The sequence below is a fragment of the Xiphophorus maculatus genome, chromosome 12, assembly GCF_002775205.1.
Source record: "Xiphophorus maculatus strain JP 163 A chromosome 12, X_maculatus-5.0-male, whole genome shotgun sequence".
Taxonomy (NCBI): domain Eukaryota; kingdom Metazoa; phylum Chordata; class Actinopteri; order Cyprinodontiformes; family Poeciliidae; genus Xiphophorus; species Xiphophorus maculatus.
Genome location: NC_036454.1, coordinates 22,101,180 through 22,119,754, shown reverse-complemented (window position 1 = coordinate 22,119,754; position 18,575 = coordinate 22,101,180). Strand labels below are relative to the sequence as shown.

General features: G+C 39.7%; 2 protein-coding genes across 3 annotated transcripts; one reads left to right on the top strand and one right to left on the bottom strand.

Moving 5' to 3' along the window:
• Nucleotides 1-3,136: 3,136 nt before the first annotated feature.
• klf9 (Kruppel like factor 9) lies at nt 3,137-7,518 on the top strand. Of its 2 annotated transcripts, XM_023343986.1 has the most exons (3): nt 3,137-3,436; nt 3,525-3,956; nt 5,532-7,518. In XM_023343986.1, exons 2-3 carry the CDS (start codon nt 3,578-3,580, stop codon nt 5,810-5,812), a joined length of 660 nt encoding a protein of 219 aa, XP_023199754.1. In that variant the 5' UTR covers nt 3,137-3,436; nt 3,525-3,577; the 3' UTR covers nt 5,813-7,518. The 2 variants fall into 2 exon arrangements, with proteins under 2 accessions (XP_023199754.1, XP_005808556.2); XM_005808499.2 differs by having other exon boundaries at nt 3,138-3,956.
• LOC102237635 (protein FAM219A) lies at nt 6,949-18,319 on the bottom strand. Its single transcript, XM_005808500.2, has 6 exons — nt 18,065-18,319; nt 16,300-16,399; nt 14,441-14,546; nt 14,036-14,116; nt 13,893-13,947; nt 6,949-11,182 (listed from the first exon to the last, which is right to left on the bottom strand). The coding sequence occupies exons 1-6, from the start codon at nt 18,140-18,142 to the stop codon at nt 11,024-11,026; spliced, it is 579 nt and encodes a 192-aa protein (XP_005808557.1). The 5' UTR covers nt 18,143-18,319; the 3' UTR covers nt 6,949-11,023.
• Between the last annotated feature and the right edge of the window lie 256 nt (nt 18,320-18,575).

Here is an 18,575-nt window from a genome sequence, read left to right as displayed (position 1 = left end):
TGAATAAAGATGTCGAGAGAGTTAATCAGTATTTATATTTAATAACCTTAATCTTTTGATTGTTGTATTAACATTGTTATAATCTGATGCTACAAGTTTAATCTTTTTTTCTGTTGCTCATGTACATTCCTCCAGTGCTATCCCCTGTCATCGGTAGCTATGCTAACTTGTCTGAGCAACCATGACAGGCTTTGCTGTCTGGAAGAAGCTCTAGGCTAGCAGAAAGCAAGGGAGTGGGTGTGAGCAATCCATACACAAGAATGATTGACAGTACAAGACCCTCCTCCCGGCTCTGATTGGTTGCTACTGACGAAGCCTGTGTTTCTGCAGATAGCACTGGGAAAAGGCAGGACAGCTAGATTGTTTTTTTTCCCCACAGATTATCTGTCTTGTACTATTTAAGTATTTACGCACTTTTAACAAATACGTAAATAAATGCTTTTTTTTTTTTTTTTTTTTTTTTTTTACAAAAGTTGCATACTACAGCTTTGGTCAGCCCTGCACAACCTTGAAACAGTGCCTCACTGCAAAAATCCTACAGTATCACTTTAAGGTAGCAATGAAGTAACTCTAGACTAAATTGTATGTTTTTCTTCATGCAATTTGATTAACATGTCAGAGTGAGAGTTCTTAACTGTACAGTGTATTTTGATTGCTGTGGACATATGCAGTCTGTCTTGATGGATGGACTGGGAATTCCAGTCCTTCCGCCTGTGGGTGTGCTGGTGTGGTGGGGTGTGCATGTGTATGTGTAAGCCCTAAGTGTGTGTTGGTGGTAATGGTGTTCACTCAAGGAAGCGGGGCCCGCAGTGCTGAGCTCGCTCACATTGCCACACGTGGACACGGGAACATTTTGTACCGACGTTCTGCACGTGTCCTCTCATTCTCTCCCTGTTGAAGCGCGCGCGCCACTGCACACTCAAAAACAACCTTATCTCTGCCACGACCGTGTCAACATGGCGATATGACCCAGAAGTACGGCGCAATCCTGAACTCTTGCACTTTGTAGAGAGAACGAGGGTGGGGGGAGAAAGGGGAGCAGGAGAGACTGCGGCAGCCGCAGAAGCACCTCCTCTTTCACTGAAATGTTTACAGCCCCGCAGTAGGAAGAGCAGGGGGAGCCAGAGTTCAACGAGACCTTTTTTTCTTGGAAATGTAGGGGTTCTGCACCTGAATCCAGAAAAAGGAGGATGTGAATGGGGATAGTGGCAATAGGGAGGGTATGTCGGTGATGTTGGGTCAGCACAAGTTGTAGAAACACAAACAGGAACTTTGTTTCTATGGACAGACATCTTAAAGTCACTAGTACATTTTGTTCCTGTAGTGTAGTTAGGTATTGTCCAAAGACAAAGGCTGGTATTTTAAATACTAAAACAAAAAATTATAGTCAGTAAATAAAGATGTTCTGAAAGAGAGAATATTTTACCAAAAAAAAAAAAAAATCAACAACATGCACCTCCAATTAAATGTTTATTTAATTTTTAATCTCTTTTTGCATTGTGCAAAGAGGAAGAATTGCTCAATCTTTGCACCCTGAAAACAGAATTTCGAAGAACTTAAACCTCATGAACCACCCACTGCACTCAAAGTACCCCCCCTTTTTTAAAGTGAGAGATTGGGAAAGAGAGATTGGTTTCATTACAGTTTCAACTAGTCAGCTGGACCATCAGCATACTTGTTGCTGGAATTTCTTAATGGCTCAGAGAAATGTGGAAGCATGAAGACATATTCTGAAGACAGAAACAAAACATCTTCAAAGATCAAGAAATAAACTTTATGACTGCTCCTGAACTACAAGCTAAACAATGTTGTAAAGATTGCAGGGAATGGAAATGGAAACTAACTCCGTTTGTTACTGGAGTTAAAACTTTTTCTAAAATGGTTTCTCTCTGTGTTTGAGTTAGTTTTTAATTTCTTGTGAAACGCTTAATGTGTTTGTATCTCTTTAAGAGTTCAAGTGCAGCTGTAGGGACAGTAGGAATGGGCTATAAGGAGGTGTGTCACATTGAATGAGACATTTTCAATAACACAAAACAGACCACAGCAGCTAGTTTCGGTTAACACCTAACAAACATAACTCATATCTCTGTCATGACCCTTAATTTGTAACTTTCTTTAAATAGTGGCCTGATAGTTCTTCTAATCACAAGTCTGTTAATGGAAATAAATGGTCCAACCACCAATTTTAATGAAAGCAGGGTTGGGTGGTTTTGTACGTGCTTTGACAATTTTTTACATATAAACTAACTTTCTAATTTCAAATCATAGTCTATTTCTATGATTTTTAAGCTGTGGTACAACTGCCACATCTCTGGCAGTGATATTTGTATCAATTTCATCGGGTAAATACAAAGTAATGTATTAAGCTAGTAATCACAAGTAGGCAAAAAAAGGTGATTTCTTCAAGCACATGGAACTTTGCTTTAGAGAAAAACTACTCTTCATTCGTAAGGCTATCTACTGTTAGCAATACAATACAGTAATAATGCATTTCTGTAGATTTCATGCCTTTAAATATTGGAGCAACACTTTCACTAACCCAAGTATAATCAGAAACTTAATTAGATACAAAACATAAACAGTATTACTGTAGCAATCTCTATGCTTAGATGCACAGTGGCCATATTGAATTTCCAGATTCATGCTTATGAAAACTGCCACTCGTATTTTCTGTAGTTTGTTGCTATTGGACCTCGAGAAATCTGATATTGAGTACAAATTTAAAGCACATTTACACAGTGCTAATCATTGAAACGTGTACTACAAGTACCGAATATTTATTTATGATGACGATTTGACGATATTTGTTGATAAAAGCTAAGTTTCACCGTGACCAAACTGTTTTTTTTTTTCAATTTATGCATTTCATCATTTTATTGTTGTTGTTGTATACAAGCAGCTGTAGTTGCTTTAGTTTAATTATTTTATTGTTCAACTAAAGTACCTAAGTTTATACTCGCATAAAGTGCCAAGCTAAAACTTTAAAAAGTCAATTTTACACTCCGTAATCCATATTTCCCAGCCATATTCTCTACTCAAATGCAACGTCACAAAATCCGGCCTGTGATTGGTCCAACTCTCCGTCGCTCACGCCGGAGAAACTGCAGCTTTAACAGACGAGTCACAGCTGCCATCAGCCAATCGCGGCGCAGCTCTATTATGACACAGCGGTATTCCGCGAAATTGTTTCTTGGAGTTGAGGGAACTGTCTGTTGCTCACTGTAAAATAGGACAAGTGGACGCCGGAGTGCAAGCACAGAGAACGGTGGAGCATACGTCTCAAAAGCACAATAGCTTAAAGGAGGGGAATAGAGCGCCACTAAAGAAGAAGTAAAGGAAAGGAGCACAACTGTTATCTCTTTTGAGGCGGCGTTCATTTGTCCGCCCAGCATCCTAAGAAGAAAACGTTCCGTCTTTTCGAGACCGGGACTGTGAGGTCGGCACGTGTGGATCATTAGCCACGTTTCCAAGGAGGACTGCGGTCTAACTACGAGTCTTATCCCCCTTTCCGGATTGTTTTTCAGACTCCATACAAACTGCACAGACTGTCTCCACTCCACCCAGATCTGCTCCAGCCATGTCGGAGGTTGAGGTCTCTGTGGACTGCGTCCCCACTTGTCCTCTGGAGAGGACAGAGGACGTGTTTAAAGACAGCCAAGAAAACGGCACTTTACTGATGGTGGCGATGATTTTATTGGACTTAAAGAAATGCGGTCCAGACGCTGTCGGCGCAGGAGACAGCAGATGTCTCGGCGGTGCCATCGAAGCGGGAAGGCAGGAGAAAGAGAAAGAGGAGCGGGGGAGCCGTCGGGTGTCCCCGGTTCTCAAAGAGCCCCGGAAAAAGGCACCGAGGAGAACGGAGACCCCCGAGAAGAAGCACGGCTGCCCCTTTGCCGGCTGTGGGAAAATGTACGGGAAGTCGTCCCACCTGAAAGCCCACCTCAGGGTCCACACCGGTGAGTGCGGGGCTCAGCCGGTTGACACGCCTACAAAAAGTCACCGGCTCGGTTCTGCCGACAGCAGCAAACCCGCGCTGCGTCACTTGTAGCCGACTATAATTAGCCACTGCCTTCATTATTACGTTATTTCAGGCGGATTACGGTAGCGCTACTGATTCCAAAGTCACAGTTTATATATTTTTTTAAAAATTATTATTATATGCTGGACAAACAGTCGTATCTTTGACTTGTGAAGTGTACGCGCAGAGCACATGTTCCCACTGGAGAGAACACGTTAAGGGACAGGTGGTCCAGTGGGTTCGGCTGCTACGGGAGTGACTGGCCAGGTCATATCATGCCTGCCACTGGCTGAGCAGGCAGAAAAAGAGGCGTGTGTTAGATAAAATGTGTCTTAATGCGTTGTTGACACGCAGCAGCAGGACGCGGGTTCCTGTGGGAACATCGCGTTCTTTCCGTGGGTGACATGTTGTTGGGGTGTAATAAATCACAATGAGCGCTAATTAACTCTAGTCACGATTTATTTGGAGAAGAATTTAAAACGCAGCCTATTACTTCGGTCAACATATTGTCTTATGACCCGTCACAAACGTACGGGTCAATCCGTCCCTGTGGTCACTGTATGTTCTGTACGGAGGTAACCCACCCTGCGCCACCGCTTCCTGATACGTCACCCACCTCCACACCCCTCCGTCCAGTTGTAAACAAGAGCGGACATGTGGTTTCAGTGGCGCACGTGGAAGAGGTGGGGTGTGGCCATGTGTGTGTGTTTTTTTTTAATTCTTATCTTCATATACAAACTCTAAATCGAGCAAAAACATTTGGTTACATATCCTAAAGGGGGAAAAAAAACTATTTTTATGCAGCCAGTTCGTTTTAAGCACACTTATTGTCCCTAAATTACCTTTGTGACGTGGCTCCTCTGAGATGACTTGTAAGTTGTTTGTTTTTTTTTTCTCTCGAAACATCTGTCCGATGTCTTCCAGGGTCGCATTGGGACCTAGCTTCAGCGTTCAATGCACCAAAGGCAGCGTACAGAGTGTTAATCTTTTCCAGGGAAACAGAGACACACAGAAGAATTGACAATACATGCACACAGTTACTGGTAGGGAAAAATGAGACTAACCAACCAACTTAACAGTCATGTTTTGGGACTGTGTCACAGCACAAGGAGAGAACCCATGGAGCACTGGGAGAACAAGCTCAATGCAGGACTTTCTTGCTGCAAGGCAGTGCTACACTCTGTTCTGCGGCCTGTGTCTTAAGTAACAGATGTCAGTGAAATGACAGAACGTACAAGAAGAAATCAATCACTAAAACATTCTTTTCAGCTTTATTTTTTATCAGCATAGATTAAATGGAAACACTGTGAAATGCCAGGCAGTTTATCAGACCAGCCACTATCTTAAACATGAAGAACCGTAAATACACATCATCATCTTTTATTGGTGATATATAAACGGTGATTGGCTGACATTTTTATGAGGCATTAACAAAAAAAAAGCACTATAAACTTGTTAATTGTATGATGAACAATTAATAAAAATAAGTGATTATGTGTGTGTGTGTTCCCAGGGGAACGTCCCTTCAAATGCACCTGGCCAGACTGCAGTAAGAAGTTCTCCAGATCGGACGAGCTTACACGCCACTACCGCACGCACACGGGCGAGAAGCGCTTCAACTGTCCGCTGTGTGAAAAGTGCTTCATGAGGAGCGACCACCTGACCAAACACGCCCGGCGACACGCGGGCTTCCATCCCAGCATGCTGCAGGGCTCCAGCGTCTCCAAGAGACGGCGCTGCTCCACCTCCATGTCCTCCTCCGACTCTGGGGACCAAAGCCCTGCAGGAATCTGAAACACCTACTGTCCATGATTGGTTTATATATATATATATATATATATATATATATATTTATATATATATATAATATAGAGAGAGCGAGAATGATGTTTATTAGTAGGTAACATACCCTGCTGTACCTCCACGTGAATCTCAGTCAGCCAGACAAATATTCAGGGACTTTCCTTTCACACGTGCAACAGCAAGCTGATTATCATTTAACTAGAGTTCGCTGACTCATTCCCTGAGGTAATTTATATTTATTAAGGGTTGTTCAGGGTCTGACAAAGAAGACTAGTTATTCTTTTTTTCTTTTTGCCTAGGTTCATTTATGGGTTTTCTGAAAGAATGTCAAATCAAAGTAAAGTTCATTTACGTGAACAGTGTTGCTCTTAGAAACTCGCGCTCCATTTAAAGATGCAAACATTGGCCACAGCATCTTACAGTGGATCGAATCCGAGTTCTGAAGTTTTAGAAATATTCCTATCGTTCAGTGTGAAGAATGACACACAATTTCTTTTACAGTTACTTTTCCGTCGAACACAATGTGAATGCACTATACAACAGTATTACCATGTAAATAAATTAAACAGGCAGGACATAGATTCAGATTAGTGTAGTTTATGAGAGTGTAATAAGAAAAGTTATAATATAGAGACGCAGAGCTTAGCTATTTAATTTCATATATGTTTGGCTACAGACCTCAGCTGTGCTTCGAGCTGCTAAAACTGAAATGTTTTTTATGCAACAATAAACTTGCAAATACATGCACATAAAAATAAATCTGAATACATTTACAATACTTCACCAGTCTCATGCGGTGGGAGGGGGATCCGACTTCAACATTTGTGTTTCATTCAGACTTGAATCTTGTTAGAGGTGCAGAAAAATATAACAGGGTAAGACCTTTTGTTAGCTGAAGTCATTGTAAAATAAAAAATGTCGTTTGTTTTCATTTTCCAGGCCGTGACGGTTTGTGTTCAGTGGAAGTGTGTGCCTTTGTAGCAGAGGAGAATGTTGACGTCATAATCTCTGGGAAGGTTGGGGGAGATGACCCCTTGAATGGACTTGTTTCATATTCTTCATGTTGCATTTTCTCAGAAACAATTTACCGATCAACAGATCAGTGACTCTCTCCAATACCAACTGTGCCAGTGGCTGTGCATTGAAAACTTTACCTTATTTTGTGTGTAAACTGTGTTTTGTAAGCGACTCATGTCATGTTTTGGTCTTGTCTGATAATATCACACCCCTTTCCCCCATGTGGTGACATGGAAGCACAACATTTTCCAAAATCCTCAAAAATATCCGTTTTTTTTTATTGTTATTGTTTGTCGTAGCACTTGTGAGGACTGCCTTCATTACTACTTTGTTGAGAGCGATTGTATTCCATCATGTAGCATGTGTTTCTTTTTGCTTGTCTGGTTATCTTTTATAATATTGCTACTAACAAAGTGAGAGGTCTTATTAAATCACTACTTTCCTTACCTTAATTTTTATATTTGTTCCCACACATTACATATGTTTGCTGAGTGAATTCCTGTTTTTCTTTTGTCGCATAACTGATTAGATGCTGGTGCCTTTCTGGTGGAAACCCTTTTTTCTGATGCTACTGTAACCAGGAACTGTCCGTCCAAACCTCATGCTATTGCAATACACACCACTGTGTAATAATTAATCCTCAACTTTATCATTAAATTAGCTTTTTATTTCCTTTTAAATATTTACCTGTGACTCATTTTTTCCTTATCGTACACACATTTATAGGCATGAGTTAAGAGAGCTGGTCAAACTATAACTCTGAGCAGACAGTTTTCCATTTGCTTTTTGTTTATTAGTCACCTTCATACACTGCACATGACAATAACATTGGTAAATACTGTAATGGAACTGTTTACAATACATAAAAGTCATTTAAAAAAGAAGAAACTCAAGAAAAAAATCTACATGTTAAAAACATCTTCCTTCCTCAAATCAACCAAAGATAATTGCAATAAATATATGCACAGCTTTTTAAACTTCTCTGTCCTTAAGGCATAATCTAATTGCATTAAGCAACTGAATCAGAGAAGGGAGTGGGTTGTAAATGAGGGATTCTGGTGCTCCAAGTCGGTGATGTCCTTGATGATGGGATAACAAGATGGTTTCTACCCTATAGGTCAAAGGAAGGTTTGAAGTTGTTTCACCTAATGTTCTGGGATTGTAGGTATGGATGCATGCGTGTGTGAGAGAACAGGGAGCGTCCTTCTAAACTGGACTTGTGTTTTCCTTAATAATTAGCAGCGTCTAGCGTTTGTCACACTCTGTGACACGAGAGATAAACGAGAAGCTCTAATGCCACAAACCGAGTACGGAAAATCTATCTGGACTTTTGTTCCTTTGGCCTTCATAGTGTACCTTGCAAAAGTATTTATGCTCCATTTTTACTTTTCTTTAAAAAAAATAATAAAATAACCACGAATATTAACATATATTACTTGATTTTAATGCGGTAGATCAACACAAAGTATTATATTTTTGTGAAGTGGAAGGAAAATAATCCATGTTTCTTAAAATAGTGGCGTGCATTTTAATAAAAACCGGTGCAAAGAGTAACCGGTATCCGCCTGTGTGCGTAGTACCGCTCTGTGGAAATTTCAACGGTTTGCTAAAACAACATTAGTGCCATTAGTATCTTGAAAATCAAGGAACATACCAGGAACAGTCAGGGATCAATTTGTGGAAAAGTTTACAGCAGAGTTTGGTAAGAAAAGAAGTTTTTACCGTTTACCATCTGTAGACCTAAACTGACAGACTGGACAACAACAGATTTATTTAAAGGGACAGGCATCAAGTCCCTTGGTACATCAAGAGGAGCTGCAAGAATCAGTTGATAGGACAGCTGCTAGACATAAAGTAGAATATTTTCAGCTGTATTTGTAAAAATATTACTGCATGTATACCACATTCTTCACATTATTTGTCAGAAATTATGAAAACCATGTATCCTTTTCCTTCTCCCTTCACAATTATGATCTACTTTGTGTTGGTGCTTTACATTAAATTCCAATAAAGCACAGTTACATCTGACAACAACATGTGCTCAAGTCCAAGAGGAGTAAATAATCTTGCAAGGCACAGTAGAAATCTGAGCAATTTACAAAAACAGATAATTTCAGGTAGGGGAGACGGGTATGGTTGTAACATGGGGAGAGTTGTCACACCACCAGTTCCACCAATCAGGGATAAGATAGGAGTCACATGATCATTTCAGTGTTTACCCGCTTCCTCCCCAATCCCATATTGTGATTGTCAAGGCTGGAAACAGGCACATGCAGATACTAAGGAGAAAAACGGATTTTGAGGTAAGAAAGTAAATTTTATGACCATGACTATATTTTTGTTTAGTACTTATACTGTTGCAGATAAAACCATATGACTTACATTAGATAAACGTGTAATTTCTCAGGCAAAATGTGTTGCATTTTCCCGTGCTAATTTCAAACCGCTATGCTACTACAGCCAGCTAAACATGGCTGACAGGGTTGGGGTGGTTTGCAACACATCTTTAAAAAGTGTTACAGCCTTCCCCTTACATACAACTAAGAACATTTTGATTTTAATAATTTTACAGAATGCCTAGGCAATGGATAAGAAAGACTGACAGAGGTGTGCCTGCAGATGTTTTAAAAAAGGCATCTGATGAGGTCACAAAGAAGAGCAAGTCAGTCAGATCAGTTGCGAAGGCGCATGGGATCTGCCATGCAACACTGAGCAGATACTGCAAATCACTGCAGAAGCTGAGAGAACAGGGGTCCAGTGATCTTCCCAGTGTAGGTTATTGGAGCAGCAACAAAGTCTTCTCTGAGGTGCAGGAGGAAGTGTTGGCTGACTATTTGACTCAGGCAGCAGACCTGTATTATGGACTGACTCCACGTGAGGTAAGCATATGACAGGTTAGTCACTGGAGACAAGAGAAGAATCGAATACCAGCGTAGGTGCTAGATAAATTGAAAAAACTTTTTGTGTCTATGTACTCTGATTTTCTATTCCTCTTTCTTTGAGGTCAGAAAGTTTGCATATCAACTGGCAGTAACATATAACATCAAACACCCACAGACATGGGATGAGAAGCAGATGGCAGGGCCTGACTGGTTCACATTATTTATGAAGCGGAACCCTAGCCTGTCAATAAGGAGTCCTGAGGCAACCAGCCTTACACGGGCCACAAGTTTTAACCGCCAAAATGTGGAACCTTTCTTCAACAGCCTTGGACAGGTCATTGAGAGATACAACTTCGACGGGAGCGATATTGTGTGATAAGTGTTACAGCCATACCCGGTCTCCCCTACGTCACGTTCACTTGTGGTGCAGGAAAGAGTGATATGAACCCATAAAATCTCAAATAAAAAGTGCAAATTGAAAGAAATTCCAAAATCAAGCTTGTGCCACAACAGCAGCAGGTGACTGCACAACAGAAAGTTAAATAGGCAAAAGCTACGTGCTTTTATATATTCCTCCATACTTTGCACTCTGGTGGCCTTCATGCAGTTTGTACTACAGCCATTTGTGTTTACACATTCATTCATCAACTCTGTGGTCTAACATTTCACTCCAGCGTCGCAGAGAAAGCAGAAATGTCGCAGCGTTTAAGTGTTCAAAGAACTGACCTGTGCTACATAGCAACCTTGCACAGTAAACGGATACAGTACCAGGGGAATTCAAAAGACCACATCCCATATTTCTCGTTACCTGGTACAGGCTCGTTGATCTCATAGTTAGTACATTAAAATAAAAGGAAAAAAATATATTAAAACAAGGCAAACCAGAGCAGAACAGTTGAGTCAGCAGTTATGATCATGTTTGTTGCCAGTCAGGGAAATGGAAACCACTTCACAGCAGCAGCTGACCTTTTTTGTGTCTGTAAACTAATATCAGGGTCACATTGCGTCCGCCAGGAGGAGGGAGCTCTTAAACAGAAGTGTGTCTCCTGCCATAGGAGGAATCCACCACTTTACTGCTTTTACCATTACATATGCTTTCCTCTATGTTCAAGATTTTGTACCAAAGTTTTTATTAGTTAGTGTGATTATTTACCTAATCATCATAGCACTTTACTGTCATGACAATATTCTATAAATGCCTCACATTTTGCCACTCTGGTGGCGAAGTAAACTCACAGCGGATGAAGACAGCGGGTTTAAGTTTGTGAGGGACAAGGGGGCCAGCGGTTTTGGGAGGGAGGGGTTACTGGATTTGGCAGGTCGTGGAGGAGGTCGCCTGGCAGCACATGCAGGTCGGGTTGACTGATTTGGGCGGGATCAGATCCAGGTCCTCGTCGTCTGGGATCTCGTCGAGGCGGTAGCCGTCTTTCAGCAGCTGGATGTTCAGATCCTGATTGATTTGCTGAGAAGAGAGAGGAGCAGATGAGTCAGTAAAGAACTGGACCCCTTCAGAGACAAAGAGGATTGTTGTTGTTTTTACCATATGCAAAAATACTACAAAGTAAAATTACATAAGTTAAGATGTATGCACTGCAAATATATTTTTAATATTATAACCTTTTCGTTGTTAAAATCTGAGACTGTATCTAGATGTTGTTTTAGATCCTTTACAAAGAGGTCATAAACAAAACATTTTCAAAAATAAATGTGGGAAATCAAGTTTTATGTTAATGGAGATCAGAGCAGGTACAGGTACAGAAAAGATAATCACATGTCTCTGGATAATGTTTACAAGAAGAACAGGAGATTTTGATGTCAGATTTGTATTTTTGAAAAAAAATGTTTGGTTGAATACATAATAAAAAAATCTACTTGTTTGACTTCATTAATGAAAAATAATTTCTGGGGAAGATGGCATGTTTTTACCCAATTTGGATTATGTACAAATGCGTTCCAATATTATACAAAGGATGTAGATGAAACCACATTTTCTTGATATACAGATCAAATATAGCTAATGTAATTGAGATCTGGTCAAGGTACAAATGTGTATTTCCTCATTTTTAAAAACATTTTTTGCCGAGTGACTGAATAACTTTAAGTTTGAGATTGTATCATTAAAGAACGGCTTCTGAAAGCATATGATGGGTGACACAAGGGAGCTAATGATTAGTAATAATCTGTAAAACAAAAAGTCTTTTAAACCTTTTCACCACAACACAAACATGAAAATAGGCAACTAATAGCTACGTTTCATCAGAGAGATGGTTAAACTCTTTCTACTTCGGTCCTTAGGGTTAGGGTTGACCCTTTCACTTTTTAGACATTAGTAAAACAAAAATCCATGCATGTCTTTGCATCTGAGTCTTCTTAAATTTTCCAAAATGTAAGCTTATCAGAGTGAGGACAATGTCAGACCGGTTGCAAAATCTGGTTGTTATGCTGATCATAATTACAGTTAATCCAAGAATAAATAAACATTACAGCAGAGTCTAATCTGGATCTCATTTCTACACATATTTAGTCAAACTTTCAGCACAACGTTCAATATCTTTGTGGAAAACAGATTTGCTAATGTGAGGTTGTTTGAAAGACGACTTTAAACCCCCACAGTTCGTCCACTGTGAAAAACAACATATTCTGTAAAACCCTTTATGAAGAAGAGACCCAACCCAGTGGATATTTCTGCCTTGAAACACTCTCATTGATCTGTTGACTACTGAAGCTAGAACAATGTTGGAAAGCTAAGACTGTCCGTTCTTATGAATTAGTCTAGTAAAACATAAAAGTGGTAACCATGGCGCTCTCACAGATGGCTGCAGGCATCACTGCTTGGATCTTTGTCTTGATCATGACAACTAATGCCCTGGTGTGATTCTTTGTGTTCATAAGGTGTCCTTGTTTCCATGAAAGCTGGAAGCAAAGTGTTTTGTAAAGAAACATCTGTGTGCTTCAATAAAGAGTTCCCATCAGAAATAACACTTATCATCAAGCGTGAATCACTGATAGGACTTAGAATTTTAATTATACATTTCAACTCTATTTTTACAGGGTCAAATGATACTAAAGCAAACATACGTGATTTTATTCAAAATAAACACATGCAGGTGTATATGCATATACCTGACTAAGATTTCGTCAAACTGGTTCAACCTGAACCTCAAAGGCATTCATTTTCGGATGGCTATTCCATATGCTTAATATTTGCATGTTTTATCTATTCAATAGCTGCTTTTAAAGTTGTTTGGGATACGTTTTCCTGTTGGAAAACCCAACAGTTTCAACCATCTGACCCTAATGACAACCATCAGATGAAATAAAAACAGTTAAAAGCAGTTCAGGATCCATCGAGGCTCAAGCAAAGCGTGAACTGGAAACTGCTGGTTTCATCGTCTAAATGAGGCCAATTTTACATTATTATGAACTAAAAAGGTGTTGGTCAAAGAAACTCCTGCTTAAACATCAACATCTTCAATCTTAGCTGAAGTTTGCCCTGCTGCATTGAAAGTCAAGAGCTTTCTGGAAAAAAAAAATGATTATGAGATGAAACAAAAGTTTGGGCACAGGGACAAGTATGCACAAACAAATCATTAAAGGCACAAAATTGATTTGACTTTGATCAGTGTATGTAAGTTTCTCCCAGATCTTTATTACTCATATTTTGAGAGTTACAATAGAAATTCAGTATCAACAGGTGAACTGGGTTACAATGTTTCTACTCCTCATCTTTTATTCACACAGCCACAAGGCAGTGTGTATATCAGCACCCAGATGGAAAACCGCTGTAAAGAGATTGCATTTAGGATTCCTCTGAGAAATGAACATGTTCTCCCTGTAATGCAAGCTGCACGTTCCTTTAAAAACAAAATGTGCAGAAACTGAGGAAAAAGCATTTTGTGGTATTTACATCTTGCTTTATGCTTCAAACACTTTTTTTTTTGTGCAGGCGCACCTGCAGTTTAATCATGCGCTTGCAGTGAGAGAGGACGCCTACATAATTAGCATGGATTTGCAGGATGGGCTTAAATAAGCTTGCCTGAAGACTGGCTTATAAAGGCATCGTGCTTTCCTTCCTGACAACCGTGAAGAATCGAGGCAAAGGAACGAGGGATGGAAGACTATTAAGTAGTAAATAGGAGGGAAGGAAGTAGAGTGCACCGCAGTCGTCTCACCTCTGCAGAAGAATATCCAGACGACGAGTATCTAGACATGTCGAAATCATCGTCACTGCAGTACAGAGATACATGTTAGCAGTTCTTTTTCTGGATCTTCAAAAGTGTGCGTACAAAAACAAAGCATGTTTCCGCCAGCTTACCTGTCGGTATCTAAGGCCACCAGGGGCTTTTCGTCTGGGCTCTGGTCTAAAGATGAATAACCTTTATTGGGTACTACCAACCTGCGGTGGAGTGAAAAAAGGGGAATGGGAGGGGGTAAGGCAGGAGCAGTGAGAACATGACAATCAGAGTTGATGAGAGAGTCATAAAGACTGGCCTAAAGGCTCAGCTACAGCTGCACTACAGGAACAACAGAAGCATGGAAGAAGTCTGCTTACTGACTCAAACATTACAAACCCCAAATCAATATAGCTATTTTTGAAGACATATGGACTGAGAGAAGTAAAGCAAGCTTTGAATACTCCGACATGGCTGGAGTAATCTAGACAGGAGTGTTTTTTACTGATTTCTTCCATGAACCTTCAACCACAGCGCTAATTTCTTACCGTGTTCTGGCCATGACGTTGTTCTTCTTGGGCTGCTGGTTAACTGGACTACCTACAGTGTTGTTGTTCTTTAATGAGCCCTTCCTGGCCAGGTCTCTTTGTTTCTCTGCACACGAGATAGGACCAGATTAATAGGAAAACAACATTAGATAAGATAAGATAAGATAAGATAAGATAAGATAAGATAAGATAAGATAAGATAAGATAAGATAAGATAAGATAAGATAAGATTTATTTGTCATTGTCATCAACAGATTACAACGAGATTGAGATTTGCTCGACTCGAGTTAAGATGCAGGTTATGTGTATATACGTAATATATGAAGATAAAGAAATGAATAGTACAAAATGAGAAATAAACTTAGACATCAGAAGATGGTTGCAGCGCCTGGAGGTGTCGCAACAGAATTTACATTTATAACAAAGTGGTGTCAAGAGCAGAAGTTCTTATGCCTTTGAATTTAGTGCCATGATTGCCATCGGGTAAAAACTGTTTTTTAGGCAATTTGTCCTGGTTTTTATTGTTACGGCTGACCTTCCCTCCATCCAGGACTTGTTTGGGTCTAAAGGCAGGAAGGAGGAGGGCAGCTAAAATGTTTATTACACTTTATTACACATTACATTTATTACACAAAAAAGTTGACTGTTTGGAAATCATCAGCAGTCAGGATTTGCAAATTGAAGAAACAAAACAACTCACAGCTATTTGTTAATTAAGGGATGTCATATTAATGTCATGTTAAACACCTAACTCTCGGCCGCCAATGGAAGCAGAAAGTCCAACTAACTAACCTATTAGTCAGCAGCTCAATAAAATTGTGTTAAACAGCGTATTTATATGTGTATTAATCAGAATACTACATAAGCTGATATTCTTATGCTACTTTTATACAGTTTTATTTTAAATATTTTTGGGAATGTAGTGATACAATGAGACTGTGGTATATCTTACTTAAATGCTAATCTAATTACAAGAAATATTTACCATTTGAAACCAAAGTCTGACACCAAATATCCTTCTCGTTGTTGAGGCCAGCAGCAAAATAATACACACAAGATTTAGTAATCATCTGTTTCTTTCAGATAAATGAAATCTTTATTTACAGTCGATTTTAAGTTTCTCAGTGACTGAGAAAAATTACTCCTTAGATTCATATGCAACAAGGTCAGTTTATGCTACAATTATATTATGACAACCTCATCTGTATGTCAAAGTTTTGGTTCTGCTAATGAACCACCATTTGATTCAGGTGTGTTGAACTGAAACATGCAGGACGCTGACATTGTTCTTTGTACCACTAATTGTACTCCCTTATTTATCTCCCTCCCATGTTCTCTCAGGCATTGTCAGATTCTTCTGATTGTTGATACTTGCTGTTTTTGCTCTTGTTTGTGTCTTTGTTCACTGTTCAGACTTCACTTTGGTTTTGTTGCTGTTGGACTTCCACCTCTGTACGCATCACTATGTTTTACTTGCTTACAAGCTTTTAAAAAACTTTCAGCCCACCATTCTCCTGGATCTAGCCACATGACAGATAATGACATTGCTGCTATTCGCCACTGGACTCTGTCCAGGGTTCTGAAACTAAGTTAATTATTTTTGTCATCTTTAATTTTGGTAAATCAGCTGAGTGACTGCTTGGATGAAGGGAACTCACAGATGACATTTTGTAATGGTTTAAAAACCAAATGATTACACAAGTACTTGACATAATAATCCATACTGGAAACATTCAGTCACCTCAGTCCTAAATGATTAACAATTAAATTTAAAACTTCAAATCTTTTAATCATATTTATTGAATTATTGTGCATTTTACACATATTTGCTGATTCCTACATTTACATATATTTCTTACCTATTTTCATCTGGAGGGGTGAGGGCTTATAGTTGATAGTAACAGCTTCTCCTTCTCTGGTGTCGGACTCTGCCTCCGAGGCAGTGGAAGAAGCCGGGTCCTGGATTGAAAAGAAACCCCACCAGAGACAGAAAGATGAGCACAAATACATAATTCTGATCCTAACATTAATTATTCATATCTTTTTGTCCACTATGAAGACAATATGGTAAGATACATAGCGATTTTAAGTACGTTTTGATGATGTAAATAAAAAAAAATAGACTTAGAAAACAAAAAGAATGGTGCTACAATTCCTTAAATGGGTGCTGGTTTCTCTAGGTCGTGCATAGGGTTTCATACTTTCAGTAAAACAAAGGTCGCAGTTGTAATAAAAACAAGCTGCCAAAACCAACTAGGAACATTATGAACAAGTTGATGGAAATGCCATTGTGTTACGTGGCAAATACAACACAATCTATATAAAGTGTATTCAGAGGGTCAACTCTAAACAATTCATATTCTATTTGCCATTTAACAAACAAAATTACTGACCAGCATGTTATGAAACTTCACTAGGGACAACATTGCCTTGGAGCTGGGCAGTGGAGACTGCCCTGCAGGTTTATATTGTTGCTATATCTTAACAAATTGATTGTAGAAAGAAACCTTCATCTATCATTAAACTCAGTACTAGATAGATGTCGAAATATTCTTGTAAATAATAACACTATTACTACTAATAAAAATAACAATAACAATGATGATTATGGTGATGATAATAATAACTGATCCTCTTAATATCAGATTTATTAATGTAAAAACATAAAATATGGGATAAAATAAATAAGCAAAAGAAACATTGCCATTGAATATTACGTATATAATAAAAGATGAAAATAACAAAAGTACCTTTTCTTTGACCACTTGACAAAATTACAACAGTTTTTCAGAGAGCAAGAAGCTCTATGCATGCCCCAAATATAAGAAATCTTTTTATTATTATTATTATTATTATTATTATTATTATTATTATTATTATTATTATTATTATTATTATTATTATTTATTCAGTTCGAATGAAACATCTATTGTAAAGTAGGGAGAGAACAGCCCCGATTCAGTGTTCATATGGGACCCGGTGATTAATGGAAATCAGAGAAAAGATCAGATTGCCGAGAGTCTCGTCTGGTTGGAGCTGGGCAGTGGAGGCCGCCCTGCAGGCTGTAGTATCCTGGGGCTCCGCTACAGGCCACAGAGCGCTCCGCTGTAGCAAGCTACCCCGAATTACATCAAAAGGCGTGGGTTTGATTTGATACAGGCAACAAACAAAATATCCCGATTTAATCTAGTCAAAGTGCAGCGAGAGGCGTCGAAGAAAGAGCAACCTGCTGCTGATGCTGATGATGTAGCAGCAGCAGCAGCAGCAGCAGCAGCAGCAGCGGCGGCAGCAGAGACTCAGGACGGGATGCTTGTTTACGCCAGACATGACGGATGCTGCGCAGGAGAGAGGACGTTGCCTGCGTGACATAGAGGAACAAGGATTCCTCTTTTTGAACACGTCAGCCACATCAGTGTTGTACCATATACCATGTACCGTAGCGCCTGTTAAAAACTTGCAGAGACTCAAACTACATCAGCATAACTCCCGGTGTGTGATGGATTGGGTACAGGCCTCATTTGATTCCCATCCTCTAATCTAATTGTATGTTATTTGAAAATATGAACGTGACAGACAGCAGAGTCATTATCTCCAGGCAACGTGAAGCAGACCCCAGGGACTCACCAGCGGCTGCATCTCGGACTGCATCTCTGCCTCCTGCACCGCGCTCGGTACCTGGAATCTGTCTATTTCCTCCATCATGTTGGCGATGTTCAGGTTTTCTTTTCTTCTCCTTTAAATAATCCGATCGCTTCACCGCGTGATCACCAGGACGGCGTTCAGCCTCAGAACCGGATCAATCCCTCTGGTTCTCCGGTGCCGAGCTTCATCCCAGCTGACTCTGTGTCGACGGTGGTCTGACTGGTGTGGTGACGGCGACTCCACCACCCACTTCCGGGGAGGGGTATCCCAAGCGGCGGTCCGTGGACCCAAATCAGGTCTTATTTAGAAAATGACATGGTCTTCCGGAAAAACAACAAACACCCCCCCCCCCCCCCCCCCCCAAAAAAAAAAAACAACAAAAAAAGGCTGGCTCAATTTAAAAACTGTAAAATGTCCATAATTCACAGACCCAAAACAACATAAAAAATTTATATTTAATTTTGCACTGATCAAAAAGAAATAAATTCAGTTA

What these genes read in the sequence shown, in the direction of transcription:
- LOC102237635 (XM_005808500.2), bottom strand. Translation starts at nt 18,142, where the DNA reads ATGATGGAGGAAATAGACAGATTCCAGGTACCGAGCGCGGTGCAGGAG. An exon ending in AGTCCGAGATGCAGCCGCTG is followed by an intron (nt 16,400 to 18,064) that starts GTGAGTCCCTGG and finishes TTTTCAATCCAG; the next exon opens with GACCCGGCTTCTTCCACTGC. An exon ending in ACCCCTCCAGATGAAAATAG is followed by an intron (nt 14,547 to 16,299) that starts GTAAGAAATATA and finishes TCTCGTGTGCAG; the next exon opens with AGAAACAAAGAGACCTGGCC.
- klf9 (XM_023343986.1), top strand. Translation starts at nt 3,578, where the DNA reads ATGTCGGAGGTTGAGGTCTCTGTGGACTGCGTCCCCACTTGTCCTCTG. An exon ending in CCACCTCAGGGTCCACACCG is followed by an intron (nt 3,957 to 5,531) that starts GTGAGTGCGGGG and finishes GTGTGTTCCCAG; the next exon opens with GGGAACGTCCCTTCAAATGC.